Source organism: Microcebus murinus, chromosome 18 (assembly GCF_040939455.1).
Source record: "Microcebus murinus isolate Inina chromosome 18, M.murinus_Inina_mat1.0, whole genome shotgun sequence".
In the NCBI taxonomy this organism is placed as follows: Eukaryota; Metazoa; Chordata; class Mammalia; order Primates; family Cheirogaleidae; genus Microcebus; species Microcebus murinus.
In genome coordinates, this window is record NC_134121.1 from 47766655 (window position 1) to 47791784 (window position 25130).

General features: G+C 41.0%; 1 protein-coding gene across 2 annotated transcripts; it reads left to right on the forward strand.

Moving 5' to 3' along the window:
- The first annotated feature begins 4109 nt into the window (after positions 1–4109).
- On the forward strand, positions 4110–22201 carry METTL2A (methyltransferase 2A, tRNA N3-cytidine). 2 transcript variants are annotated; one of them, XM_012747390.2, is made up of 9 exons: positions 4110–4238; positions 4395–4486; positions 5990–6345; positions 7208–7257; positions 10866–10926; positions 14822–14961; positions 18799–18905; positions 20381–20446; positions 21340–22201. In XM_012747390.2, the coding sequence occupies exons 1-9, from the start codon at positions 4129–4131 to the stop codon at positions 21492–21494; spliced, it is 1137 nt and encodes a 378-aa protein (XP_012602844.1). In that variant the 5' UTR covers positions 4110–4128; the 3' UTR covers positions 21495–22201. The 2 variants fall into 2 exon arrangements, with proteins under 2 accessions (XP_012602844.1, XP_012602846.1); XM_012747392.2 differs by lacking the exon at positions 4395–4486 and having other exon boundaries at positions 4126–4238.
- Positions 22202–25130: the final 2929 nt, after the last annotated feature.

Genomic DNA, 25130 nt, shown 5'->3' on the forward strand with positions numbered 1-25130 from the left:
AGTTCCACCTTGAAGTTGTTAGGGCATTTTTCTATGAGTTGGCCACAGAAAGACAGATCACTTTTGGACTCAGGAAATCTGGGTCTACCAAAACTAAATCTTTTTATTATTTATTTATTTAGAGACTGAGTCTCACTCTGCTGCCTGGGCTAGAGTGCTGTGGTGTCAACCTAGCTAAACAGCAACCTCAAACTCCTGGGCTCAAGCAATCCTTCTGCCTCAGCCTCCCCAGTATCTGGGACTACAGGCATGCACCACCATGCCCGGCTAATTTTTTCTATATATATTAGTTGGCCAATTAATTTCTTTCTATTTTTTTTAGTAGAGACGGGGTCTCGCTTAGGCTGGTTTCAAACTCCTGACCTTGAGCGATCTGCACCCCAGCCCCCCAGAGGTGCTAGGATTACAGGTGTGAGCCACCACGCCTGGCCCAAAACTAAATCTTTATTAAACTTTTGATCTAGTGTCAGGACGGCAAAGTGTTTTATTTCCTGTACCAATTCTGATCTAAAAAAGTTAGGGATGAGATGAACTATTCGTAAATGTTATCCAAGAGACTGGTTTGTGTGTGTATGGCTAAATCCACACTTGACATATAGAACAAATGCTTTTAAAATTCAAATCATTATTCTAGACAAATATGATCCAGAAAAAGGAAAAGATATGTTCAACATTGATGAGGACAGTGGCTTATAATGTAAAATTATAAAATGCCAGGAAAAAGCAATGAAGATAGTGAAGGCCCCCAAAACTGTTTATTGAAATAGGCTTGAAGTAATTTTATGAGTGTTACCTTGAATATTCAAAAAAGTCTAAATATACTTCCTACTCTTTATAAAGTCACAATGTTGGGGAAAAGAACTAACCTTATAGATAAGTAACCACATCTTTTAGTCAAAAAACAAGACTTATGGTTTGACAAGAGACATTTTTTTGTATGGCTATGGGCTTAACAAGGAATACAGATGTAATTTGGATGCCAAAATATTAGAATTCCTGGAATATTTCCTTAGATTAATGGGATAACAGAACAGAATTTTTTAAGTAGATTTGTCCTGAAAATCTAAAATGTATACCAATACATTCTATTAAATTGTCACACACTGCTGATGACAGTATAAATTGGCACCTCTCTGCTGCAATATAGTATAGCAACAAGTACTCATACATTCATTCACTGATTATTTACTATGTTGCATACTATATTTCGGGCCCAGTTCTAGGACCTGAATATGTAACAGTGAACAAATAGATAAAATGCCCTGACTTCACAGACCTTAGTAATAGAGCTAATTATATCGTTGACTTAGCAATTCTACTTCCAGAAATTAATTCTAAAGAAATAATCATGAATGTACAAAATGATTTAGTTACAAAGATGTTTATCATGTTCAATTTTTAATAGTAAGACACTTAAAGTAGCCTAAATGTCCAATAAATCATGATATAGCTACACAAAACAATACCGGAAGGTTGTTAAATGATGTTATAAAATAATATTTCTAACAAAGGAATAATGTTTCCAAACTGCTGTTAAGATTAAAAGCAGGCTACAACTGCTAAGAGGCATGAGGGAACTTTATGGAGTTGTTCTAAAACTTGATGATGATGGGGGGGTGCACAAATATTTTTATGAAAATGTATTGAACTGTATACTTAAAATGGAAGAATGTAATTGTATGTAAATTATACCTCAATAAAGCTGTGAAAAAAAGTGTTTGTTCTGAAATTATTTTTAACTTAAAAGTTACTTATAAAAATAAATTAGAAAAAAAAGGAAGGATATACACCAAAGTGTTAATGGGTTAAATTAATGGTGGGATAGGGTATTTTCTTTTGTCTTATCTATATCTTCTAAATGTTCTATAATAAACATATATTTATTTTGCAATAAGAAAAAAAACACACATGCTGTTTTTAAATTATAGTCGTTAAACTAGCTTATACAACTACCTAGGACTTGTTACAAAGGCTCTCTAGGGTCTATGAAAACTTAAAGAGGGCAAATTAGGACACTAGGAACCCTTTCTCCAGCGCTCCAGTTCCACAGCACGTGCTTAAATAGCCCACAATTCTCACTGATTGGAACTGAAAGATAAGCTTGAAACAATTAACTGCCCTTGTCCTCGACTAACACCCAACGCAATAATCCAGAATAAGAGTTCTTAACCTTTACAAGCTTTGAACCCATGTCACCCACTGAGCTAGAGGAGTTCTCCTTAGTCACCACCAGAGGGACCCTTAGCTTCTCTGAAACAGTGTTCTCTGAGGCTACAATCCAGTATGAAGTCCGATACTGCAGAGAACTTCCAGCCATGTCTTTAAAACTTCGTTGGAAAAAATTATTGTAGGTGTTTCAAAAGATAGAAAAAATTAAATGTACAAGACAAGCAAAGATAACTGTATACAATTATATTTGGTATACTTCGGTACATTTTGCGAAAAGGGCCCAAGCTGTTTGACATTTTAAATGGTTCTAATTATTGGAACTACTATAGTATTAATAACTTCAAGTGACTACAAAGAGTGAGCTATCTGCAAGAAAATATGCAGTAGGACTGTTGATTGGAAAGACTAACAGTTTTTGGTGGGGGAAGAGAAAAAACCCGTGGATGAATGAAGATACCAAAAATAAATACAAATCAATTACCATATCTACAAACAGCTGGCCTTGAGAACAGATAGAAATCCTTGGACTTGTTTTTTAGCAAGGAGCTTTTGTTCAAAATGTTTCAAAAGACCACGAGAATGGCAAAAGTATTTTGTCTTCAAATAAAGTACAAGTTCTTTATTATCTTATTTTTTTAATTAACTCAACTTTTTCCTCCCTATTAGAGAGGGCTTAGAGCTTGTTCTCACTTCTTTGGTGGGAAAAGTATAGAATCATTCCTTGTTCCCCTTAATTTTACCTACAGAAAGAATCTGCAATGGAATAAACAATCACTGGTTACCAGGAATAAAGGATCACTGGTTACCAATGCACTATGTGTAGCACTCCACTATTAACCCTTTCCTTCTTTTCCAAGTGGTATTCATCATGCTTCTCTTGGAAGTCTTCTCAACTTGTATCTTATGTAGACAGAATACTTTCTTCTAAATTCTTTTGAGTGGCCAGGGTGTGGTAGCTCACGCCTATTATCCTAGCACTCTGAGAGGCTGAGTGGGAGGATTGCTTGAGGAGTTCAAAAACAGCCTGAGCAAGAGCAAGAAGAGCGAGACCCCATCTCTACTAAAAATAAAAAAAATTAGCGGGGCGTGGTGGTGTGTACCTGTAATACCAGCTACTCTGGAAGCCGAGGCAGGAGAATCCCTTGAGCCCAGGAGTTTGAGGTTGCTGTGCGCTAAGTCAGGCCACCGCACTCTGTAGTCCAGGAGACAGAGAGAGACTCCATCTTAAAAAAATAAATACTTTTGAGAATCTATTTGTCGTAATTATGGAAATAGACATAGAAGGCTGAAATATAGTAATACAACAAACTATATGTACGTATGTATTACAATCTTGATTGTGCCAATAAGCCTGGGTATGGATGATTCAAAAAGGTAGATGGTTATAAAATTTTTAAAAATTTGTCCTTGGATATTCCAATTGACTTAACCAGTAAGCCACGTGTTCTCAGAATTCATTTCATATCCATCCCAATCCTCCTCCCCCTACAAAAATATATATACATATTGTATGTGTGTGTGTGTGTGTGTGTGAGAGAGAGAGAGAGAGAGGAGCTGACTAGAGAAGTAGGAAAACTGCCCTGTTTCCTCCCTCTGCTCGCTACCAGTGATTAAAGATTTTTCCTATTTTACAACTTGAGAGAAACGGGGGAACTTGGCAGAGGATCCCAGCATTAAACTGGGGTTCAAGTGAAATGTCCCCCACTTTCTTCCCAGCCCGCACGTCCACTAGGAACAAAAACGACTCCGCCAGCTGGGTCCCCTTCCCGGGAGAGCCCTCCCCCAGGGCCGGTCCCACCCAGCAGAATTCGAACAGCTCCGGGACGCTTAACTACCGGCCTGCCCCGCCCCGCCTCGCCTCCCTCTTTTCCCGCCCAGACCCCGCACCTTCCGGAAAGGGGCGCGGCCCGCAGGAAGTTCTCGTGTCACGGAAAGGAAGGCATTTCCGGCTCCGGTGTCATGGCCGGTTGCTCCCGTGAAGAGGTGCCTGTGGCCATTGGCGGAAAGAGGCAGCAGTTCGGGAGCCGGTTCCTGAGCGACCCGGCGCGCGTCTTCCACCACAATGCCTGGTAACCGCCCTGCCCCTTGTCTCGCTCCCTGAGCGCTCCAAGAAGCCCCGGACCGCCGGCGCTCTCCTCCCAGGGGAGAAGCGTTCCCGGGCCAGCCACTCACCCTGCCCGCAGCTAGGACGGGAGGCCCCTAAGCTGCCCATTTGATTTTCCCAGGGACAATGTGGAGTGGTCGGAAGAGCAGGCCGCGGCAGCGGAGAGGAAAGTCCAGGAGAACAGTTCTCAGCGGGTGTGCCAGGAGAAACAAGGTGGGCCCCTCAGTGGTGTTGACAGCCAGCGTACTGCTGAACGCGCCCTCCCGGAGAGGCCAGAGAACTGTGGCCTCCAAGTTCCTTTGTTACTGGCCTGTTGTGGAACTCAGAAGTAGAACGGGGAGGGGATGAGCAAGGAGGGTAAAGGTGGCACTCTAACAAAATCTGGTTCAGTTATGTGGGGGAGTTCGTGTTTATTTTAATTTGGGGGAGGGTAACTCTTCACTGCTGTTGACTAGATCCATATTGATATGGCTGGCCTATTGCAACTATGTGGTCACTTGATCATTGTAGAGGCTGTACTTTCTACATTATTTGCATTTGCCTTTGGAGGTATATTCAAGTGATCACATTCTAAATGTTGGAAGAGGGGGCTAATGGACTGCTAAAGACTCGTGATTGTGTCTTTTACTTGTGTGATGGATGTGAGGATTTAGGGCTTCTGCCAAGGAATGATGGATGAAGCCAAGTGGAGATAAATCTGGCCAAAGAAAAAGAGGTGAACAATTTCACTGCAAAATATCCCTGGATACTGAAATCAGGACAGATTGGTGCAGACAATTGAAGGTAGGACTAGAAATTTGAGAGGAGGTGTGTCCCTGTGGCAGGCTATTTACTGAAAGGTTGGTGGTTCAAGCCCACCCAGAGACACTCTTTGAAGAAGTTTGAGAGGAGTACCACTGAAAGAGTTCTGTGCAACAATGAGAAGATTCCAGTTACAACATATTATCCAGCATAGTTTCACAGAGACTGATGAGAGCAAGTTAAGAGTTGAAAGGGATCTTGAAAATCATGTAGTCCAATATTCTCTTTTTACAGTTAAAGAAATTTGGACTGCAGGACATTAAGTGCTTTGCCCCGAGGTAAGCAGTCAGTAGTAGCAGTGGTGGAACTAACGTGCGGTTTCTTAGGTTTTTATTCTTTCTATTACACTGAAGACATTTTTTTTTCTTATCACCATTTTCTATTTTCCTTTTAGTCTTGTCTCCATTTTTAGTATCTATTAGTAGTATTGAATTCATTTCTGGGCTCTATACTCTAAAGAACCACAGGAAAGGATCATTGTTGAAGAAGCATTTCATGGATGTAACCATTGAGTTTACATGAGAAACAACTGAAGAAATTGGGACATTTAGCTTATAAAAGGAAGATTTAGAGGGGAAGATAACTGCTCACAAAGACAGGAGTTGCTCTTCATGGCCCTGAGAAATAGCAGGACCTTTTGACTAGAAGTAATTAGAAAGATTTTTGCTTAATGTTAGAATTTTCTAGTAGTTAAGAGCCATCTAGAGATGTGGGAGGATAATTGATAGGTAGTAAGTTCTCTGGAAGATGGTTCGAGCAGAAGTTAGACACGTTGGGAATGATGAATGGGGGAATTCAAGTATAATGATACTTGGCAGGACTAAATGACCTCAGAAGTGCCTTTAGCTCAGAGACTGATTCTGCTTGATGATATTTGAGAGCTGGTTCTTAAAATTTTTTCTTAAATATTTACAGTTGATTATGAGATCAATGCCCACAAATACTGGAATGACTTCTACAAAATACACGAAAATGGATTTTTCAAGGATAGACATTGGCTTTTTACTGAATTCCCTGAGCTTGCACCTAGCCAAAACCAAAATCCTTTGAAGGGCTTGTTCTGGGAGAACAAGAGTGAAATACTTGAATCTAGAAGCAGCGAGGATGGACCTGGTTTAATAATAGAAGAACAGCACAAATGTTCTTTGAACAGCCTTAGACATGAAACACAGATGCCTCCTGTGGAGGAGAATGTAACTAAGAAACTCAGTCAACTAAAAATTTGTGCTGATGAGTTTCCTGGATCCTCAGCCACCTACCGAATACTAGAGGTAAGCTTTTATCGTCTTACTAGTGCAGTAAGTGAAGCTGTTATATTGTGCATGTGGAGTGGCGTAGAGAGGCTAACAACAAAAGTGACTTCTGTCTGATGAAACTGGATAGACTTGACCTTTATATATTGGCCTGGGATTGCCTCCATTTTTGTACTAATGAAATGCCCTGAAGGCAGGCCAGATATCTGGTGGTTGATCACCTGGGAATATCATATTGCTTCCAAAAGTTGTAGTATCATGCTGTACCTGCCACATGCCACTGTTTCATACAGGTGAAAGAGCTCAGGATCATGGTGCTACCCCTCTGGAAGAAAGTCTCAGGTCATAAGATAACATGTTACTTCTGATACAGTTATAGAAACAGAGAAAGTAACTGGGATGGTGCCTGCATCTCAGGCCTGGGAGGATTCTCATTCTCTGAGTTTGGATGCTATTGTTGGAGAGTCTAGACCTGGGAAAGTGTCTAGGTTGGTATCATAACATAAATTCACAAGTGGAAACTACACACTCTACTGGAAGCTGATTGTGGAGCTGGTTAGCTTTGGGATTGAGTCCTCTGGCAATAAAGGTATAGTAGAGCTCAGTGAAAATTTTTGATCTGTAGGACAGCAAGGACTCAAAAGGTAAAACAACCTCGTGCCCTTTTTCTATACCAGCTCCCTTCTGCTATTGAAATCCCATGCTCTTTTAAGGGTTCCTGAAGTCAAGATCAGGAAATGTCATGGGTACTATTTAGCTCTGGTCATTATACCCTCCCTATACTTAGGTAGGATTATTTATTATTGTTTCTTGATTATTTATCTAGCTTCAGGCAATTCTTTGGAAAGTTCTGTGATTAATCATTCATTTCTATCTACAGGTTGGGTGTGGTGTGGGAAACACAGTCTTTCCAATTTTACAAACTAACAAGTAAGTATGTTATAGAGACTCATTATATAATAGCAAAGAGGAGAGAAGTAGAAGTTTGTATTTTGACAACTGGCTGTATCACACTTTAACAGTAGTTATCAGGAAGCATGGATTACAGGAAATTTATATTTCTACATTATTCATCTATGGGTTGTTTTAATTGAATGTGTAAGTTATTTTTGTCATTAGGGAAATTAGTTAGATGTAAAACCTGCTACAGTGTTAGTATATAGTGCTCTCCTCAAAGGTGCTTAAAAACATGTTTGATTTTTCCACTCTTGTGATCTCTCTGAGGAACAGTCAGTGCTATGCTGTTGTTACCCCTGTGGTCTAGCTGAGAAAGTGGACATAGATGAAAGTGAGACAACATGCTGTGTCTGTCTACTTACACAGAACACTTCTGGCACCAGATATGGGGGTGGGGGGTGCCCCACCCACCCATTCTCCAACACCAGCTGAGTGTCCTAAAATTCAATTCTGACAGTATCTACCTAGAGTTAGCATAGCATAAGATCCTGTGAGAGAAGGGGTTAGTCCCCCAAATCTTTGCAATTCAGATACCATTGGCAAATCTGGGCCACTGTACTTTTGACCTAGTGACCACCTCCTGCGGTTCAATAATTTTCTACAATGGCTCACAGAACCCAGAGAAACACTCTACTTATGTTTACCTGCTTATTATAAAGGATACAGTGTAGTAGCTAGATGCTGAGATACAGCAGGGTCCCAAGATCAGGAGCTTCTGTCCCCAAGGAGTTGGGGCATGCTGCCTTCCAGTACGTGTATGTTTTCATGGACCCAGAAGTTCAGCAAGAGTTTTTATACAGCTTAATCTCCATCCCCCACCTCCTACCAGGAGTTTGGTGAGGCTGAAAGTTTCAACCCTTTAATCACTTGGACTTTCTGGTGCTGGCCTCATCCTAAGGCTATCTAGGGGCCCCACCGTAAGTCACCTCATTAACACAAATTCTTTGTGACCCAGAAAGGGTTCATTATGAATAAAGACAGTTCTACTACCCACGAAATTTCCTAGGGTTTTTGGAGCTCTGTGCCTGGAACCATGGACAAAGGCCAAATATATTTATTATACCATACCTGATTTCAAACCACTCCTGGAAGTGGCATTCCAGTTCCATATTCTCCATTGGAACTCACTGTTTCTCAGAGGTTCTGTATAAAAAACTACCCGTTTAGCCTGCAGTAGTACATAACAGGATAATTAGCTTCATTACAAATATGCATTTTATTAGAAATTTATAAGAAAATGGCAAGTCATAGTAGCAAACAGTGAAGAAAAGAGATTGTTCTGTCCTTAATGTCATGAACCTACCTCAAATAGGGGATTGACTTCCCTTCAAGAGTTATGGCCATCAACCATCAGTGTCATCAATGGATGTAAAAATGAATTGAGATAACATCTTCACTACAGCCTGGTTGTGCCATTTAAATAAAGATCACTGTGTTCAGTATCTTGCTGGAACCCACTTGTTCAGGTAATTCACTGGCTTAGAATTGGCATAGGCTTTCTACTGCCTATGAATGAGGTTTCAGTTGTTCAGCATAGTTTTAAAATCCCTATACAAGATCATGCCCTGTGAAATATGTTATCCCTCAATGTGCTGGTCACACTGTGCATGTCTTTCCCTGACTCTGTATCTTCCCAAAATGTCCTCCTTTGTTTTTATTAGACTGTCTCCTCCCTTCCTCAAGTTCTGGGTGAGAAGTATCCAGAAAACTTCCCTAATTAATACAGTCCCTCTCTGTCGTTCTGTAGTCTTTGCAGCCCTTTTGTATGTTTCTTGTGTTACCTCAATGCCCACTTCTCCTCAGAGGTACTTAACATTTTTTTCTGTTGTCTCTGATGAAGCCTTTGGATTCCTTCTCAGGAGCTAATGTATTTTTGTTTGGTTGGTTTATTTTTATGTATACCAGCTTTACTGATACATAATTTAAGGTGTACAATGTGATGCCTTTACATATATTCACAGAGAGATGCAGCCATTGCCACAGTCAATTTTAGAACATTTTCATCACCTGAAAAAGAAGACCTATACCGCTTAACACTAATCCCCATTTCCTGATATCCCCTGCTCCCTACTGACCCTTGGCAGACTCACCTACAAATACACAAATCTGTATATAGAGTTGTCTCAGGATAATTTTTTAATATATAAGGTAAAACTGAGAAGACTAATTATTTTGAAGTACAGTTCTATCCACAGAGCCCAATTAAGGACTCTGACTTCAAAATTAATACTATCAGCCCTTTTAATCCACGAGTTCCACAGCTGAGGATTCACAGAGGGCAGAACTGAGTCTGCCAGAACATAGCACGTGACCTTAGTGGGTACTCGGCAGATGCAGTTGCCTGGCTGATCAGAGGACGGGACACGTGCAGCCCTTGCTCTCTAGAGCAGAACTTTCTGCAGTGATGTTTCTACATCTTCACTATCCCTGTGGTAATCATAAGAAACAGGTGAAAATTAGATTTCTCAGAAATCTAATACTGAGAAACTGAATTTTTAATTTAAATAGCCACATGTAGCTAGTGACTGTCATGTAACAGTACAGCTTCCCAGCTTATTAGTCGTTTCTGTGCCTCCCAGAAATTGTCTGCTCCAAAGGTAAACAGTTTAGAGAGAAGGGGAGCCTGGGCCTTCAAGAAGTTGGAGGTGTCAGGTACCCCCTAAAATCCAAGGGACCGACTCAAAGAATGAGCCCAACAGTGCAGAACAGCTCTGGGCTGTTGTTTCTATTTTTTTATTTTTTATAATAAAAAATTATAATATTTACTTATTTCTTTTTTTCTTTTTCTTCTATGCTATCACCTGGGATCAAATGGGCTATTGTTTCTAAACCAGCACAGAGCCTTCCTCTTCCCCCATTTGTATTTTCCACTGTCCCAACAAAAATAATTCTGGCCTTACAGGTGGTTTTGTATTTGATGTCTTCAGAATAAATATATATTGTGTTTCCATAATTGCAACCAATTTTGGTAGTTATTAAAATCAGTTTAACATTTTTTATGGTGCTACCTTGTGCTAAGCTAAGTCTTGTGCTAAATACTGGGGATAAGAAAAATAAGTGCTGGAATTTTGTCTTGTTATCTTTGTCTCCCCAGCACGTAGTATAGTATCCAGTACATAGTGGAACCTCAGCAGTGTTTGGTGAACAAAAAAATGAAAGATGTAATCTCTGCTGTCATGGCAGTCACCATGAGGTGTAGGGACAGGCAGACAGGTACGGATGTGTTCCTGGAGTGGAGAAAGTGCCAAGTGAGTTCAGAGAATATGTAGAAGTTCTCACGGTGGCATCAGGCAAGGCTTCATTTGAAGGAAAGGTGGGATTTGTAGGTGGAGAAAGGAGAGGACATTGTTTTGGAAGTCACTGATTATTTTATAAACTTAATATTAGCCATAACCACAGGACCTAAAAGAGGATATAAATCAAAAGCATTTTAACCAAAATGGAATATGTCATGACTAATAAAAGTCATTTCTTGAATGGTATTTTTTGCCATTTGCTGTTTTAACTCTGCTACACAAAAAAAGAGAATAGATATAGTCCAGTTTTTACTCTAATTGTTCTTTTTTTCATGCCCATTTCAGTGACCCAGGACTCTTTGTTTACTGTTGTGATTTTTCTTCCACAGCTATAGAACTAGTTCAGGTAAGTGCAATGGCTCCTATCAGTAATTTTCATTGTTTACAGGGAAAAGGGGTGTCCTAAAAATCAGCATCTCTAGCTATATTCTCATTGTATTGTGGTCTGTAGGCAAAAGACTTACTGATACAGGCACACTTTAATTGCACTTCACTTTATTGTACTTGGCACATATCACATTTTTTACAAATTAAAGATTTGTGGCAACCCTGCATTGCAAGTAAGTCTATTGGTGCCATTTTTCCCATAACATGTGCCCACATAGTGTCACTGTATCACCTTTTGGTGATTCTCAGAATATGTCATGCTTATGTTAATCTGTGTTTTTTTATTTTCTTCTTTTTGCATGAACAAAAGCTAAGGCTAATGCTGTGGTGATCAGTGATCTGTAATATTTCTGTTGTACTCGTTTTCCCCAAAAATCATGCCCATATGAGACAGTCAGCTTAATTGATAAATAGATGTGTGTTTTTTGTTTTGTTTTGTTTTGTTTTGTTTTTGAGACAGAGTCTTGCTCTGCTGCCCAGGCTAGAGTACCACGGCTTCAGCCTAGCTCGTAACAACCTCAAACTCCCGTGCTCAAGCCATCCTCCTGCCTTGGCCTCCCAAGTAGCTGGGACTACAGGCGTAAGCCACCATGCCCAGCTAATTTTTTCTGTTTTTAGTTGCCTGGCTACTTTATTTCTATTTTTAGTAGAGATGGGGTCTTGCTCTTGCTGAGACTGGTCTTGAACTCTTGACCTCAAGCGATCCTCCCACCTCGGCCTCCCAGGATGCCAGGATTATAGACATGAGCCACCACACCTGGCCGATAAATATGTGTTCTATCTGTTCCACCAATTGGCCATTGCCTCATCCCTCTGCTTGTCTCAGGCCTCCCTGTTCCATGAGACACAAAAATATTGAAATTAGGCCACTTATTTCAACCCTACAATGGCTTAGAACACTTAGAAGTGTTCAAGTGAAAAGAAGAGTTGCATGTTGCTCACTTTAATTAAATCAAATGCTAGAAATGAGTAAGCTTAGTGAAGAAGGCATGTCAAAAGCTAAGATAGGCCGAAAGCTAGGATTCTTGTGCCAGTTAGCCAAGTTGTGAATGCATAGGAAAAGTTGGGATTTTTTTGTTTGTTTCTTTGGTTTGTTTTTTTTTTGAGACAGAGTCTCACTCTGTTGCCTGGGCAAGTGCCATGGCGTCAGCCCAACTCACCGCAACCTCAAACTCCTGGGCTCAAGCCATCCTCCTGCCTCAGCCTCCCAAGTAGCTGGGACTACAGGCACGCACCACCATGCTCAGCTAATTTTTTCTATATATATATATTTTAGTTGGCCAATTAATTTGTTTCTATTTTTAGTAGAGATGGGATCTCGCTCTTGCTCAGGCTGGTTTTGAACTCCTGACCTTGAGCCATCCTCCCGCCTTGGCCTCCTAGAGTGCTAGGATTACAGGCGTGAGCCACTGCACCCGGCCCATTGAAGCATTTTTAAATTAACATACATTGTTTTTTGGATATGTTGCAATTGTACATTTAATAGACCACAGCATAGTATAAACTTGTGTATGCACTGGGAAACCAAAAAATTTGTGTGGCTCAGGTTATTTCTGTGGTCTGGACTCAAACTTGCAATATCTGTGAGGAATGCCTGTACTGAATCTGCCAATTACCAAATGTGTGATTTGGGGCAGGTTTTTTGAACCTCTCTAAATTTAGGTTTTAAGGATTGAATTGAGATGATTCAGTCAGGATTCTTTGAGTTACAAGTAACGAAAACATCTAGACAAACTCAGGCAAAAAGGGGACTATCATAAGGGCGCAAAGTATAGCCCCAAGTTCATGGTGTCTTACCTCTCCTTGCCTGGTGCCCATTTATTTGATTTTTGTTTTTTCTCTGCAGACACAGCTTTCTCTAATAGGTTGTTCTGATTTTTCATGTGGACCTAATGTTCTTGCCCTCCTGGTCCCTTACAAGTCTACCTTGTTGTATGTTCACGTAGCCTCACCAGAATGAGGGTCCCAAATCCAAAGTCTTTGGAAAGAGTATGGTTGACTCAGCCCAGCTGATAAATCCACTTGCCCTGTTTGAATCAGCTGTGGCCAGTGAGAAACAGTCACACTTATGCAGAAGAGGGACATGGATAGGGAAGATGCCCTAAAATGTGTCTGTTACAATCATGTGTAATGCTTTTAGCACAGGAGCTTGGGAATTGGTAGTTCTGTCTTTCTGGAATTATTCTGATGGGTCAGGACTACATTAATATTAAAGCTTATCTTTACTGAATTTTATGATTGCAAAATATAGGTTAAATTTTCTAAATCTAGAGAAATACATTTTCCTGGAAAATTTTATGGTCTGTGTAATATTCTATAGTTAGGAGATGTTTTAAATCATGCTTTGTAAGTACACTTTATCTCTTTTTATGAGGTTTTTCTTTTTCCTGTTGGTCACTTATTTTCCTGATCATTGTCCAGTCCTCAGATCGGACTTTCATGTATGAAAAGTATAAGAAGTATGTCAAAATATCTGGGAGGCCGAGGCAGGTGGATTGCTCAAGGTTAGGAGTTCAAAACCAGCTTGAGCAAGAGCGAGACCCCCGTCTCTACTATATATAGAAAGAAATTAATTGGCCAACTAATATATATAGAAAAAATTAGCCAGTGGCCGGGCGCGGTGGCTCACGCCTGTAATCCTAGCACTCTGGGAGGCCGAGGCGGGTGGATTGCTCGAGGTCAGGAGTTTGAAACCAGCCTGAGCAAGAGCAAGACCCCGTCTCTGCTATAAATAGAAAGTAATTGGCCAGCCGGGCATGGTGGCTCACGCCTGTAATCCTAGCACTCTGGGAGGCCGAGGCGGGCGGATTGCTCGAAGTCAGGAGTTCAAAACCAGCCTGAGCAAGAGCGAGACCCTGTGTCTAGTATAAATAGAAAGAAATTAATTGGCCAACTAATATATATAGAAAAAATTAGCTGGACACGGTGGCCCATGCCTGTAGTCCCAGCTACTCGGGAGGCTGAGGCAGGAGAATTGCTTGAGCCTAAGAGTATGAGGTTACTGTGAGCTAGGCTGACGCCACAGTACTCACTCTAGCCTGGGCAACAAAGCGAGACTCTGTCTCAAAAAAAAAAAAAAAAAAAAGTAATTGGCCAACTAATATATAGAGAAAAAATTAGCCGAGCATGGTGGCACATGCCTGTAGTCCCAGCTACTGTTTTTTTTTGAGACAGAGTCTCACTTTGTTGCCTAGGCTAGAGTGAGTACTGTGGCGTCAGCCTAGCTCACAGCAACCTCAAACTCCTGGGCTCAAGCCATCTTTGTTGCCTAGGCTAGAGTGAGTACCGTGGCGTCAGCCTAGCTCACAGCAACCTCAAACTCCTGGGCTCAAGCCATCCTTCTGTCTCAGCCTCCCAAGTAGCTGGGACTACAGGCATGGGCCACCATACCCGGCTAATTTTTTTTTTTTTTTGAGACAGTCTCACTTTGTTGCCCAGGCTAGAGTGAGTGCCATGGCGTCAGCCTAGCTCACAGCAACCTCAATCTCCTCGGCTCAAGCAGTCCTTCTGCCTCAGCCTCCCAAGTAGCTGGTCTTGTATTCCTGGCCTTAAGCAATCCTCCCATCTCTGCCTCCCAAAGTGCCTCCACACAAAAAAAGAAGTATGTAAAAATAAAGAATAAAAGTAGGGAAGTCAGGAATGTTCCATTTTAAAGACACCGGTTAGATTCCACAGGATCTTCCCTGGGTTGTTCCTGATTCTTACCCTTTGAGTCCCCCCTGGAAAAACGTGCTATAATGATTAGGAATATACCCCATGTGGAAAGTAGCAGTAGTTACATTTAAATTAACATAAGCTTTTCTCCAGGCTGTGTTAACATTTCTAAACAGGTTGTCTCTTCCAACTATCTGCAGACAAATCCAGAATATGATCCTTCTCGGTGTTTTGCCTTTGTTCATGACCTGTGTGATGAAGATAAGAGTTACCCAGTGCCCACAGACAGCCTTGACATCATCGTTCTCATATTTGTTCTTTCAGCAGTTGTTCCAGACAAGTAAGTTCTAGATCCCTTGACCAGTTGGCATGACAAAAACAAAGGCTTGGTTAGGGTCCTTGGTTTTAGAGTAGGGCTCTATAAAAAGGGTATTGTTTATGGTTTTTTAAATTTATATAATTTTTTTGTTTGTTTGTTTTGAGACAGAGTCTCGCTTTGTTGCCCAGGCTAGAGTGAGTGCCGTGGCGTCAGCCTAGCTCACAGCAACCTCAAACTCCTGGGCTCAAGCAATCCTTCTGCCTCAGCCTCCCAAGTGGCTGGGACTACAGGCATGGGCCACCATGCCCGGCTAATTTTTTCTATATATATTATTTGGCCAATTAATTTCTTTCTATTTATAGTAGAGATGGGGTCTCGCTCTTGCTCAGACTGGTTTTGAACTCCTGACCTCGAACAATCCGCCCGCCTCAGCCTCCCAGAGAGCTAGGATTACAGGCGTGAGCCACCACGCCCGGCCTATAATTTTTATAAATAAAAATTTTATAAATAAAAATTATATAATAATTTATATAATTTTAGAATTTATATAATATTTTAGTTGTCCAGCTAATTTCTTTCTTTCTATATATATATATATATTTTTTTTTTTTTTTTTTTTTTTTTTTTTTAGTAGAGACAGGATCTCACTCTTGCTCAGGTCTCGAACTCCTGAGCTCAAAGGATCCACCCGCCTCAGCCTCCCAGAGTGCTAGGGTTACAGGGGTGAGCCACCACACCCGGCCTTGTTTATTTTTTGTTTTTGTTTTTGTTTTTTGAGACAGAGTCTCACTGTGTTGCCCAGGCTAGAGTGCCATGGCGTCAGCAATCCTGCTGCCTCAGCCTCCCGAGTAGCTGGGCCTACAGGCATGCGCCACCATGCCTGGCTAATTTTTTCTCTGTATATTTTTAGTTGTCCAGCTAATTTCTTTCTATTTTTAGTAGAGATGGCGTCTCACTCTTGCTCAGGGTGATAGTTTATGTTTTGATAGACACAAGCCCTGTACAGTATCCATAGTGATGTGAGTGTCTCAGTCACTTTCCTAAATTTGTCTTAAAGCCAAACTTCTGTTTTAGCCTCTAAACTTCTCTTTACTAACTGCAGTGGTTGGTATTATTATTATGGTTTAACACATTGATTGCCACACTAGAAAAAAATTCTTTTTCCTTGGAGTCCACAGTGTTTTATTACAAAAATAGAATAAAAACCTCAAAAACAAAACAATCCTTTCTAATTTGATGAAAAATTTGTTATTTTTCATTGTTTTCTATGCGTGAGTTATATGCAACTTGAAAAACAGTTCTCCTGGCTCCCAAGGTGGAGACACATGCGAGTTGCACATGCTTCACGAGGCCCCAGGCTCAAAACTACCATGAGTTAAATACAGCTCATGTGGTAGTTAATGTGTTAATATTCACAAAGAATGGGGGAGAAGTCTTGAATATATAGAGAAATTCCTTAGTGATAATCTCATAGCATACTGTTTTAGAACTGGGTGCCATAATGTCTCATTATTGGCCTTTAAAATGGTTTAGATAGAACAAGCTCATTAATGGCATAAAATTTATGTTGAAGCCTAACTAAGTTGTTCTCCAGGCTGAGTACAGTGGCTCACATCTGTAATCCTAGCACTTTGGGAGGCAGAGATGGGAGGATTGCTTAAGGCCAGGAGTACAAGACCAGCCTGGGAAAGAGAGAGACTGCCATCTCTACAAAAAACAGAAAAATTAGCCAAGCGTGGTGGCATGTGCCTGTGTCCCAGCTACTTGGGCGGTTGAGGCAGGAGGACTGCTTGTGCCCAGGAGTTTGAGGTTGCTGTGAACTATGATGATGCCACTGCACTCTAACCTGGGCAGCACAGCAAGACCCTGTCTCAATTTTAAAAAGAAAAACCTCATATGTATCAGGCAGACAGTAGTCCCTATGAAAGTACTGATGATGACTAAGAGATTCAGGCACCAATGACTAATAACATAGAAGCCCTTGTCACTGCCAGACTCCATTGAATCAGGACAGGCCAGGAAGTTGGCACGTACTTATACAGTGGTCTAGGCAAACCACATCCCCAAAATCATGGGATAGCTTCTTAGAGATTTCAGACATCTACTCACTTTCTGAACATCAGAGCCAATCAAAGGATGATGAAGTAAATTAGAGTTAGAGGTCAAGGTAAGCTGGTGTCAGAGAGCCAGCAGAGGCTGGGGGCGGTGGCTCATGCCTATAATCCTATCACTCTGGGGGGCCAAGGCAGGAGGATCAGGAGTTTGAGACCAGCCTGAGCAAGAGTGAGACCCCATCTCTACTAAAAATAGAAAGATATTAATTGGCCAACTAAAAATACATAGAAAAAATTAGCCAGGCATGGTTGGCGCATGCCTGTAGTCCCGGCTGCTCTGGAGGTTGAGGCAGAAAGATCGCTTGAGCCCAGGAGTTTGAGGTTGCTGTGAGCTAGGCTGACGCCACGGCACTTTAGCCCCGGACAACAAAGTGAGACTCTATCTCAAAAAAAAAAAAAAAAAAAAAGAAAGCAGATCACATGACTGAAGACCAGTGAATGAGATCCTGGTATATGCTGAGAGTCTATGGACCCAATGTTGGCTCCATAGGGCAGGAGCTTTGAGTGACTAACCTTCTTTAGCCCACATTTCTTATAAGATAATACTGAAGTCATCTGACCTTAGGGGGATGTTATGAGTGTAAAGTAAAGTCATATGGAGGACAGCCCAAAAGGCCTGGCATGGTCCCAAACTTTAATAACAGCAGTTCAAATGCTACAAGCTTTTTAAAAATCAACATGGATTAAAACAAAACCTTAGGCTGGGCGCGGTGGGTCACACCTGTAATCCTAGCACTCTGGGAGGCCAAGGCGGGCGGATTGCTCGAGGTCAGGAGTTTGAAACTAGCCTGAGCAAGAGCGAGACCCCGTCTCTACTATAAGTAGAAAGAAATTTTTTTTTTTTTTTTTTTTTTTTGTTAGAGGCAAGCCATGGGAAGTAGAAAGAAATTAATTGGCCAAATAATATATGTAGAAAAAATTAGCCAGGCATGGTGGCGCTTGCCTGTAGTCCCAGCTACCCGGGAGGCTGAGGCAGCAGGATTGCTTGAGCCCAGGAGTTTGAGGTTGCTGTGAGCTAGGCTGACATCATGGCACTCACTCTAGCCTGGGCAACAAAGTGAGACTCTGTCTCAAAAAAGAAAAAAAAAACCTTAAAAATTTGTTATTCAGAATGTAAGTAGGCTTTGAAATGTTTTTTCTAAGTTTGTACCATTTATGCTTCTGTAATTATGAACATTCACCCCTGTACCAAGAATTCAGAGGACACTGCATACGAAAATGCAAGTGTAAATGTAAAGCCTTCTGCCTATAGCACTCATTTGCATACTGATCGTATTGCCATATAAATTGCAAGCTCTTAAGGACAAGTCTTCATACAGTCTCTGCACAAAAAGAGCTCAGGTCAAGTGGGACAGGCAGATGAGTTAGCTAGCAGTCTTCACGCTGGGTGGTCACAGTTCCATTCAGAGAGCCACGGGAGCACAGGGCAGGCATGGCTATCCCAGGACCAGGAGGAGGTGAGCCAGATGGAAGTCATGGAACTTTTCCCCACCCTGAAGCCCTAGAGCAGAAGCACGTTGTCCTCCTGCCTCTTCAAGCTGAAGGCAGCAGGCTAGGGCCACAGTTGTGAGCATACAGCCAGCTACATGTACTCCAGTTCTAACGGAAGCAAGGGCAGTGGAGCTAAGATTCTGGGGTTGTGTGTCAGAGTTAGGAAGGAAGTCTGCTGGCTTTTTGGGATATGCTACAAAGGAAGGGAACCCTATCCTCAGGGACACCTGATCTATTCCCTGCTGCCCCACAGGATGCAGAAGGCTATCAACAGGCTCAGCAAGCTTCTGAAGCCCGGAGGGATGATGCTTCTGCGAGATTATGGCCGATATGACATGGCTCAGCTTCGGTTTAAGAAAGGTATTTTGATATTATAATCAAAACAAGGGTTTTGCCATCAGAATAGAGACTCTAGAATTAGTGCTCCATATATAAAGCCATTTAAAATAGGGCAAGAGTAGTATATTTTTGAAGAAAACTTAAGAGGCTTGTATAATCTAGATACTGAGGTCTTTTAAACCAAGACAACTACTTATAGAAGAGCTATTTTTAGAAAGACATTTGAAAGGCATAAATAATTTTAAATGTGGTATGACAAAAGATGCCATTAAAAAGTCAAAAGACATGACAGATTGAGAAGGAGTATTTTCAGTACATATTACAGACTTAATATCTATGCTCTTCAAAGGGCTGTCATGAAATTGATAAGAAAAAGATCAGTGACCCACCCAAAAAACAGGCAAGGAATGTTTAGAGTCTGTTCACAGAAGAGCATATCTAAGTGACCAATAAACAAAACTTCAAGGAGATAAAAATAGTGATATAGTACTTCTTATTGCTGGCCAATTCAAAGAAAAGATACACCTTCATTACTGTAGAAGTATGAATTTTTGTGGCCCTTTATAAAGCACCCAGATATTATTTAGTCAATCCAAATAGTCTTTTAGGGGAATTGTTCGAGAATCAGCACATAATATATGGATAAGGGGATCTTGTGCTTGTCATTTGAGGTAGGCCCCGTATTACAGGGCTCAGTGGGATTTCTATTCTGCATTACATAGTGAGAGAACTAAGGTGCAGGTGAGTATTTTCAACTTGATCCCATGTGTAATGGTCTCTGGGGGGGAATAAATGTATATATGTGTGATTATATGGTATTCAGGAAGGTATAGAAGGATACATGTCAGGTGGTTAAATTGAGGTAAAGTCAGGAGGTTAACAGCAGAAGGGAAGGAATGTGATTCTGAAAACAAGCTCTCAGTTAAAAAGTAAAATAAAATAAGAAGGGAAGGAGTGTCCATGATACAAACGGTATATGAGTTGCCATAGTTATGGTTTTATGTGTAAACACATGGAGAGACATGCAAAAGGACAGTGACCACAATGGTAATGGTGGCTGTCTCAGGTTTCCTTAAACTCAGCTGTATTGCTTGATTTCTTTTTTTTTCTTTTTTTTTTTTTTTTTTTTTTTTGTGGTATTACCTGTGATCAAATTCTTTTTTTTAACAGTGAGATTGTGCTTTTAATTTAATTCGGGGTGAGGGTAGACAATGTGAGCAAGTTATTTGCATCAAACAGAATTCTAGAAGGAGAGACTAAGAATCTCATATCTTATCTGACATTGGAGTTTGATTTATTCCCATTGAGTTGCTCTTCTCCGAAGCACCACTCCTTTGTAGGAGAGAAATTACAGATTCTTGCAAAGGACCTAGTGTAACCAAGAAAGGAGTCTTCTGCCTGCCCAAGAAATTGATATCTCAGTTAACATTTCATTAGCAATGACATTCAAAGAAGCACTTGAAAGTTTCTCTGATTTTTACCATGTCACTGTGCAGGTCAGTGTCTATCTGGAAATTTCTATGTGAGAGGTGATGGCACCAGAGTTTACTTCTTCACACAAGGTATGAAACACTCATCCTTTCGTGCTAAAGGTCCCCAGAATAGCAGATTAGGTGGTTTGCAAGGTACTTTCAGAAGGAAGATTGTCTAATCCCTTTTAGGCAGTCTTTTTCCTGTGGCTACCCACCTTCACATCTGCCCCCAAGCCAACCGGAACTGGTCCATGGTCCCCAGACAGCCCTGGCCTGTGTGTCCCTTTAGTCCACTGCTTTGCTCTTCCTTTCTGTCACTTTGTCCAAAATGGAAAACCTGCCTATTTTGTAAGACTTTGTAAAACAGTCCAGCCTGTTTTACTGTCTATGCTGGGTTGTGCTTTAGGTGCACCTGCCTCAGGGTAAGTCATCCCCCAAGGTTTCAGATATAACCCGAAACTGTTCTCCTCTGCTGCTGGCCCTGTGCGCAGGCGTCAGGCTCCAACAGTGCCTTATTGATACTTCATTCCTGGGTCCTTCGTTGGCTCACATACTTCTTTGAGCCTTTGGTTAAGATGATGAAACCTCTCCCCTTGACATACATGTATGTAGATATTTGCATATACTTTTAAGGTGTTCACAGAACCCTGAAAGCCAAATGTAAGCTAAAGGTTAAAAAAAACAAAACAAAAAACTGACCTATAGATTTTGCCTTCTGAAAATTCCTCCCCTCAGCTGACTCTTAGAAAATCTCTCTCTGGGTTCCAGGTTGCCCTTCCCAGGTGGTTTGGCTTCCCCTGCCAAACCATGAACTTGCTGCTACCAAGCCACCACTGCATTTATTAAATATAACTAAACAGCCCGGGTCAAGCCACTTAAAATACATAATGGCAGCAATCTTACAGAGCCCCGTTTGACATGGGACGTCATAAACAAAAATGCCTTTTCTTGGGGAAAAAATAAACATCTTTTTTCCAAACTAGATGAACTGGACACACTTTTCACTACTGCCGGACTGGAAAAGGTTCAAAACCTGGTGGATCGTCGACTGCAAGTGAACCGAGGGAAACAGCTGACAATGTACCGAGTTTGGATTCAGTGCAAATATCGCAAGCCTCTTCTGTCCAACACCAGTTGAGAGATACTTGGTGCTAATACAACATGAGCTTATTATGTTGAGGGGTTTTTTGTTTGTTTCTTTTTGAGAGTCTCACTCCGTTGCCCAGGCTGGGGTGCAGTGATGCAGTCAGCTCACTATAACCTCGAATTCCTGGGCTCACCCATCCTTCTGCCTCAGCCTCCCAAGTAGCTGGGACTATAGGTGTGCCACCACACCTGACTAATTTTTTTTTTTTTTTTTTTTTTTTTTTTTTGTAGAGACAGGGTCTCACTTTGTGCCCAAGCTGGTCTTAAACTCCTGGCATCAAGCAATCCTCCCACCTTGGCCTCTCAAAGTGCTGGGATTACAGGCATGAGCTTCCGCACCAAGCCTTGAGGCTTTTTAAAAAGAATATCTATAGTGCACCCCATAACACATACCTGTAGTCCCAGCTACTTGAGAGGCTGAGGTAAGAGGATCCCTTGAGCCTAAGAGTTCAGGTCCAGCTTGGGCAACATAGTGAGCCCACAGCTCTTAAAAAAATAATAATATAAATAAATAGGAATTATCTGTAAAGTGTCTTGTTGATATTGGACAGTTCAAAAATTCAGACTCAAACCTTGAACCTAGGAAAATTGCTTTTTATCAGGATTCTAACAATTATTCTTTATATTTGTAAAGCCCTTTTTAAAAAAATTGTTTAAATAATATTCTTTTTATTTTAAATTTTTTCTCTTTAAAAAAGATTGGCTGTCAGCATCACCTTTCTTTCCAAAAAAATAAAAAAAAAAAAAAAAAAAAAGATTGGCTAGTTCTGTGGAATGTAAAGCCCTTTTAATATGTACTTTTCTCAAGTTTTGTCTTATTTTGAGATCTCTGTCTTGCCATTTTTTAACTAATAAAAATTTTATCCATAGGAAGTATGAGTTTAAAAATACTATTTGGAAATAGCATCTAAAGAAAAATATTAATAAAAAAATAAGAGTTTATTTCCATGTGAAAAAGTTATAGATGATATTTGTAAGTTGCAGTAAACTATTTGGGAATTTAAATACCTGGGCAAGGCAGTTGTAACTGATACATACAAAGATTAATATGGTCTCATGAATGGCCGGGCACAGTAGCTCAAGCCTGTAATCCTAGCACTCTGGGAGGCCAAGGTGGGTAGATCGCTGAAGGTCAGGAGTTTGAAACCATCCTGAGCAGGAGCGAGACCCCATCTCTACTGAAAATAGAAAAGAAAATTAGTTGACCAACTAATATATATAGAAAAAATTAGCCAGGCATGGTGGTGCATGCCTGTAGTCTCAGCTACTCGGAAGGCTGAGGCAAAAGGATCACTTGAGCCCAGGAGTTTGAGGTTGCTATGACTTAGGCTGACGCCACGGCACTAGCCCGGGCAACAAAGTGAAACTCTTGTCTCAAAAAAAAAAAAAAAGGTCTCATGAAGTCATAGGGGAAGCAGGTTGGGAAGAATCTTAACTGTCTTAGGATGTTTTCTGGACATAAAAGTGTCCCTAGAAAGAACATCAAAATGTATTGCTCATGATCTTCACTTTAAATCTTAGTGCCAAGGAATTTTGAACATAGTTCCCCCTCTAACCTATAATAAAAGGATCTTCACTTTTAGCGGAATTGTCTTTCTTGTGCCCTTAAATGTTTGACATGAAAGGAATTGAGAGAACTTAATTTTACCCACATCACTTCACTTCTGAATGTGATCCATCACCACTATTACTTTATGTTCTACTTTTGCTCAGTTATCATTTTTACATGTTTCCCTCTTGATGATGCATGCAGTAATGTGATATACTCTTAATTTCAGCAAGTGAGGAATTTCAATTCTTCATTCCTACATTTTAGATTTTCAGTTCAAACAAATATTCTCTCATCATATTACCTACTAAAATTTCAGAAAATGGGGATACATTCTATAAGGAAATGAAGAAAACTTTAAAATTCAAAATGATGCCTGACTTTCACCTTTTTAAAAAATGTTTTTGTTTGTTTTGAAATAATTTCAAACTAACAGAAAAATATAGTACAGGAATATTGCAAAAATAGTCAAAGGATGTTTGGTTTTTTTTTTTCTGAATCGTTTGAGACTAAGTTACAAGATGCCGTCCCAACATCGCATATCACCATATATATTCATCACAAGTAGAAATACATGGAAACATTACTACTATTCCCAAGCCACTTAAGTTTTCTTGATAGTCCTTATCACATACAAGAACACCATTGTAGGCCGGGCGCGGTGGCTCACGCCTGTAATCCTAACACTCTGGGAGGCCGAGGCGGGCAGATTGCTGGAGGTCAGGAGTTTGAAACCAGCCTGAGCAAGACCCCATCTATACTAAAAATAGAAAGAAATTAATTGACCAACTAAAAATATATATACAAAAAATTAGCCGGGCATGGTGGCGCATGCCTATAGTCCCAGCTACTCAGGAGGCTGAGGCAGTAGGATCGCTTGAGCCCAGGAGATTGAGGTTGCTGTGAGCTAGGCAGACGCTATGGCACTCACTCTAGCCTGGACGACAAAGTGAGACCCTGTCTCAAAAAAAAAAAAAAGAACACCATTGTGTTGGATGTAATAGTTACGTGTCAATCTCCTTCAGTCTGGAGCAATTCAGGCTTGCTTTCCTAACCCTCATATTTTAAGATTACAAACGGCACAGCGGGTCAGAGGCCTAATCCTTGCACTCTGGGATGCCAAGGCGGGAGTTTCACTTGAAGTCAGGAGTTTGAGATCAGCCTGAGCAAGAGTGAGACCCTGTCTCTATTAAAAACAAAAAATTAGCTGGGAGGCCGGGCGCTGTGGCTCACGCCTGTAATCCTAGCTCTTGGGAGGCCGAGGCGGGCGGATTGCTCAAGGTCAGGAGTTCAAAACCAGCCTGAGCGAGACCCCGTCTCTACTATAAATAGAAAGAAATTAATTGGCCAACTGATATATATATATATAAAAAAAAAAAAAATTAGCCGGGCATGGTGGCGCATGCCTGTAGTCCCAGCTACCCGGGAGGCTGAGGCAGAAGGATCACTCGAGCCCAGGAGTTTGAGGTTGCTGTGAGCTAGGCTGACGCCATGGCACTCACTCTAGCCCGGGCAACAAAGTGAGACTCTGTCTCAAAAAAAAAAAAAAAAAATTAGCTGGGCATTGTGTGGCACACCTGTAGTCTCAGCTACTCAGGAGGCTGAGGCAGAAAGATTCCTTGAGTCTAGGAGTCTGTGGTTGCAGTGAGCTACTGTACTCCAGCCAGGGCAATAGTTAAGACTCCTTGTTCCACCCCTTTCCCAGCCAACAAAAGAGATTACAGGCTACTATGTAAACTATCTCCTTGGGTTAGTGTTTCCTCATGATTGGGTTCAGTTTATGCATTTTTGTTTGGCAGGACAATCAGAAGTGACAATGTGTTCCTCAACATTGCATTGCATTGTGTCAGGTGATACATGATTTTGAATTTCCCCATTATTGGTGATGTCACTTAGTTGAGGTGGTGTCTGAAAAGTTACTAAGTATTTTGTAATGAAGTGCTTTGAGACTATAAATATCCTGTTCTTCATCAGACTTTTTCTGAGATAGGGTCTCCATGAGTTGGAGATTGCTATAAGCTAGGCTGACGCCACAGCACTTTAGCTCAGGCAACAAAATGAGACTCTGTCTCAAAAAAA

What these genes read in the sequence shown, in the direction of transcription:
- METTL2A (XM_012747390.2), top strand. Translation starts at nt 4,129, where the DNA reads ATGGCCGGTTGCTCCCGTGAAGAGGTGCCTGTGGCCATTGGCGGAAAG. An exon ending in GGTGTGCCAGGAGAAACAAG is followed by an intron (nt 4,487 to 5,989) that starts GTGGGCCCCTCA and finishes AAATATTTACAG; the next exon opens with TTGATTATGAGATCAATGCC. An exon ending in AGTTTACTTCTTCACACAAG is followed by an intron (nt 20,447 to 21,339) that starts GTATGAAACACT and finishes TTTCCAAACTAG; the next exon opens with ATGAACTGGACACACTTTTC.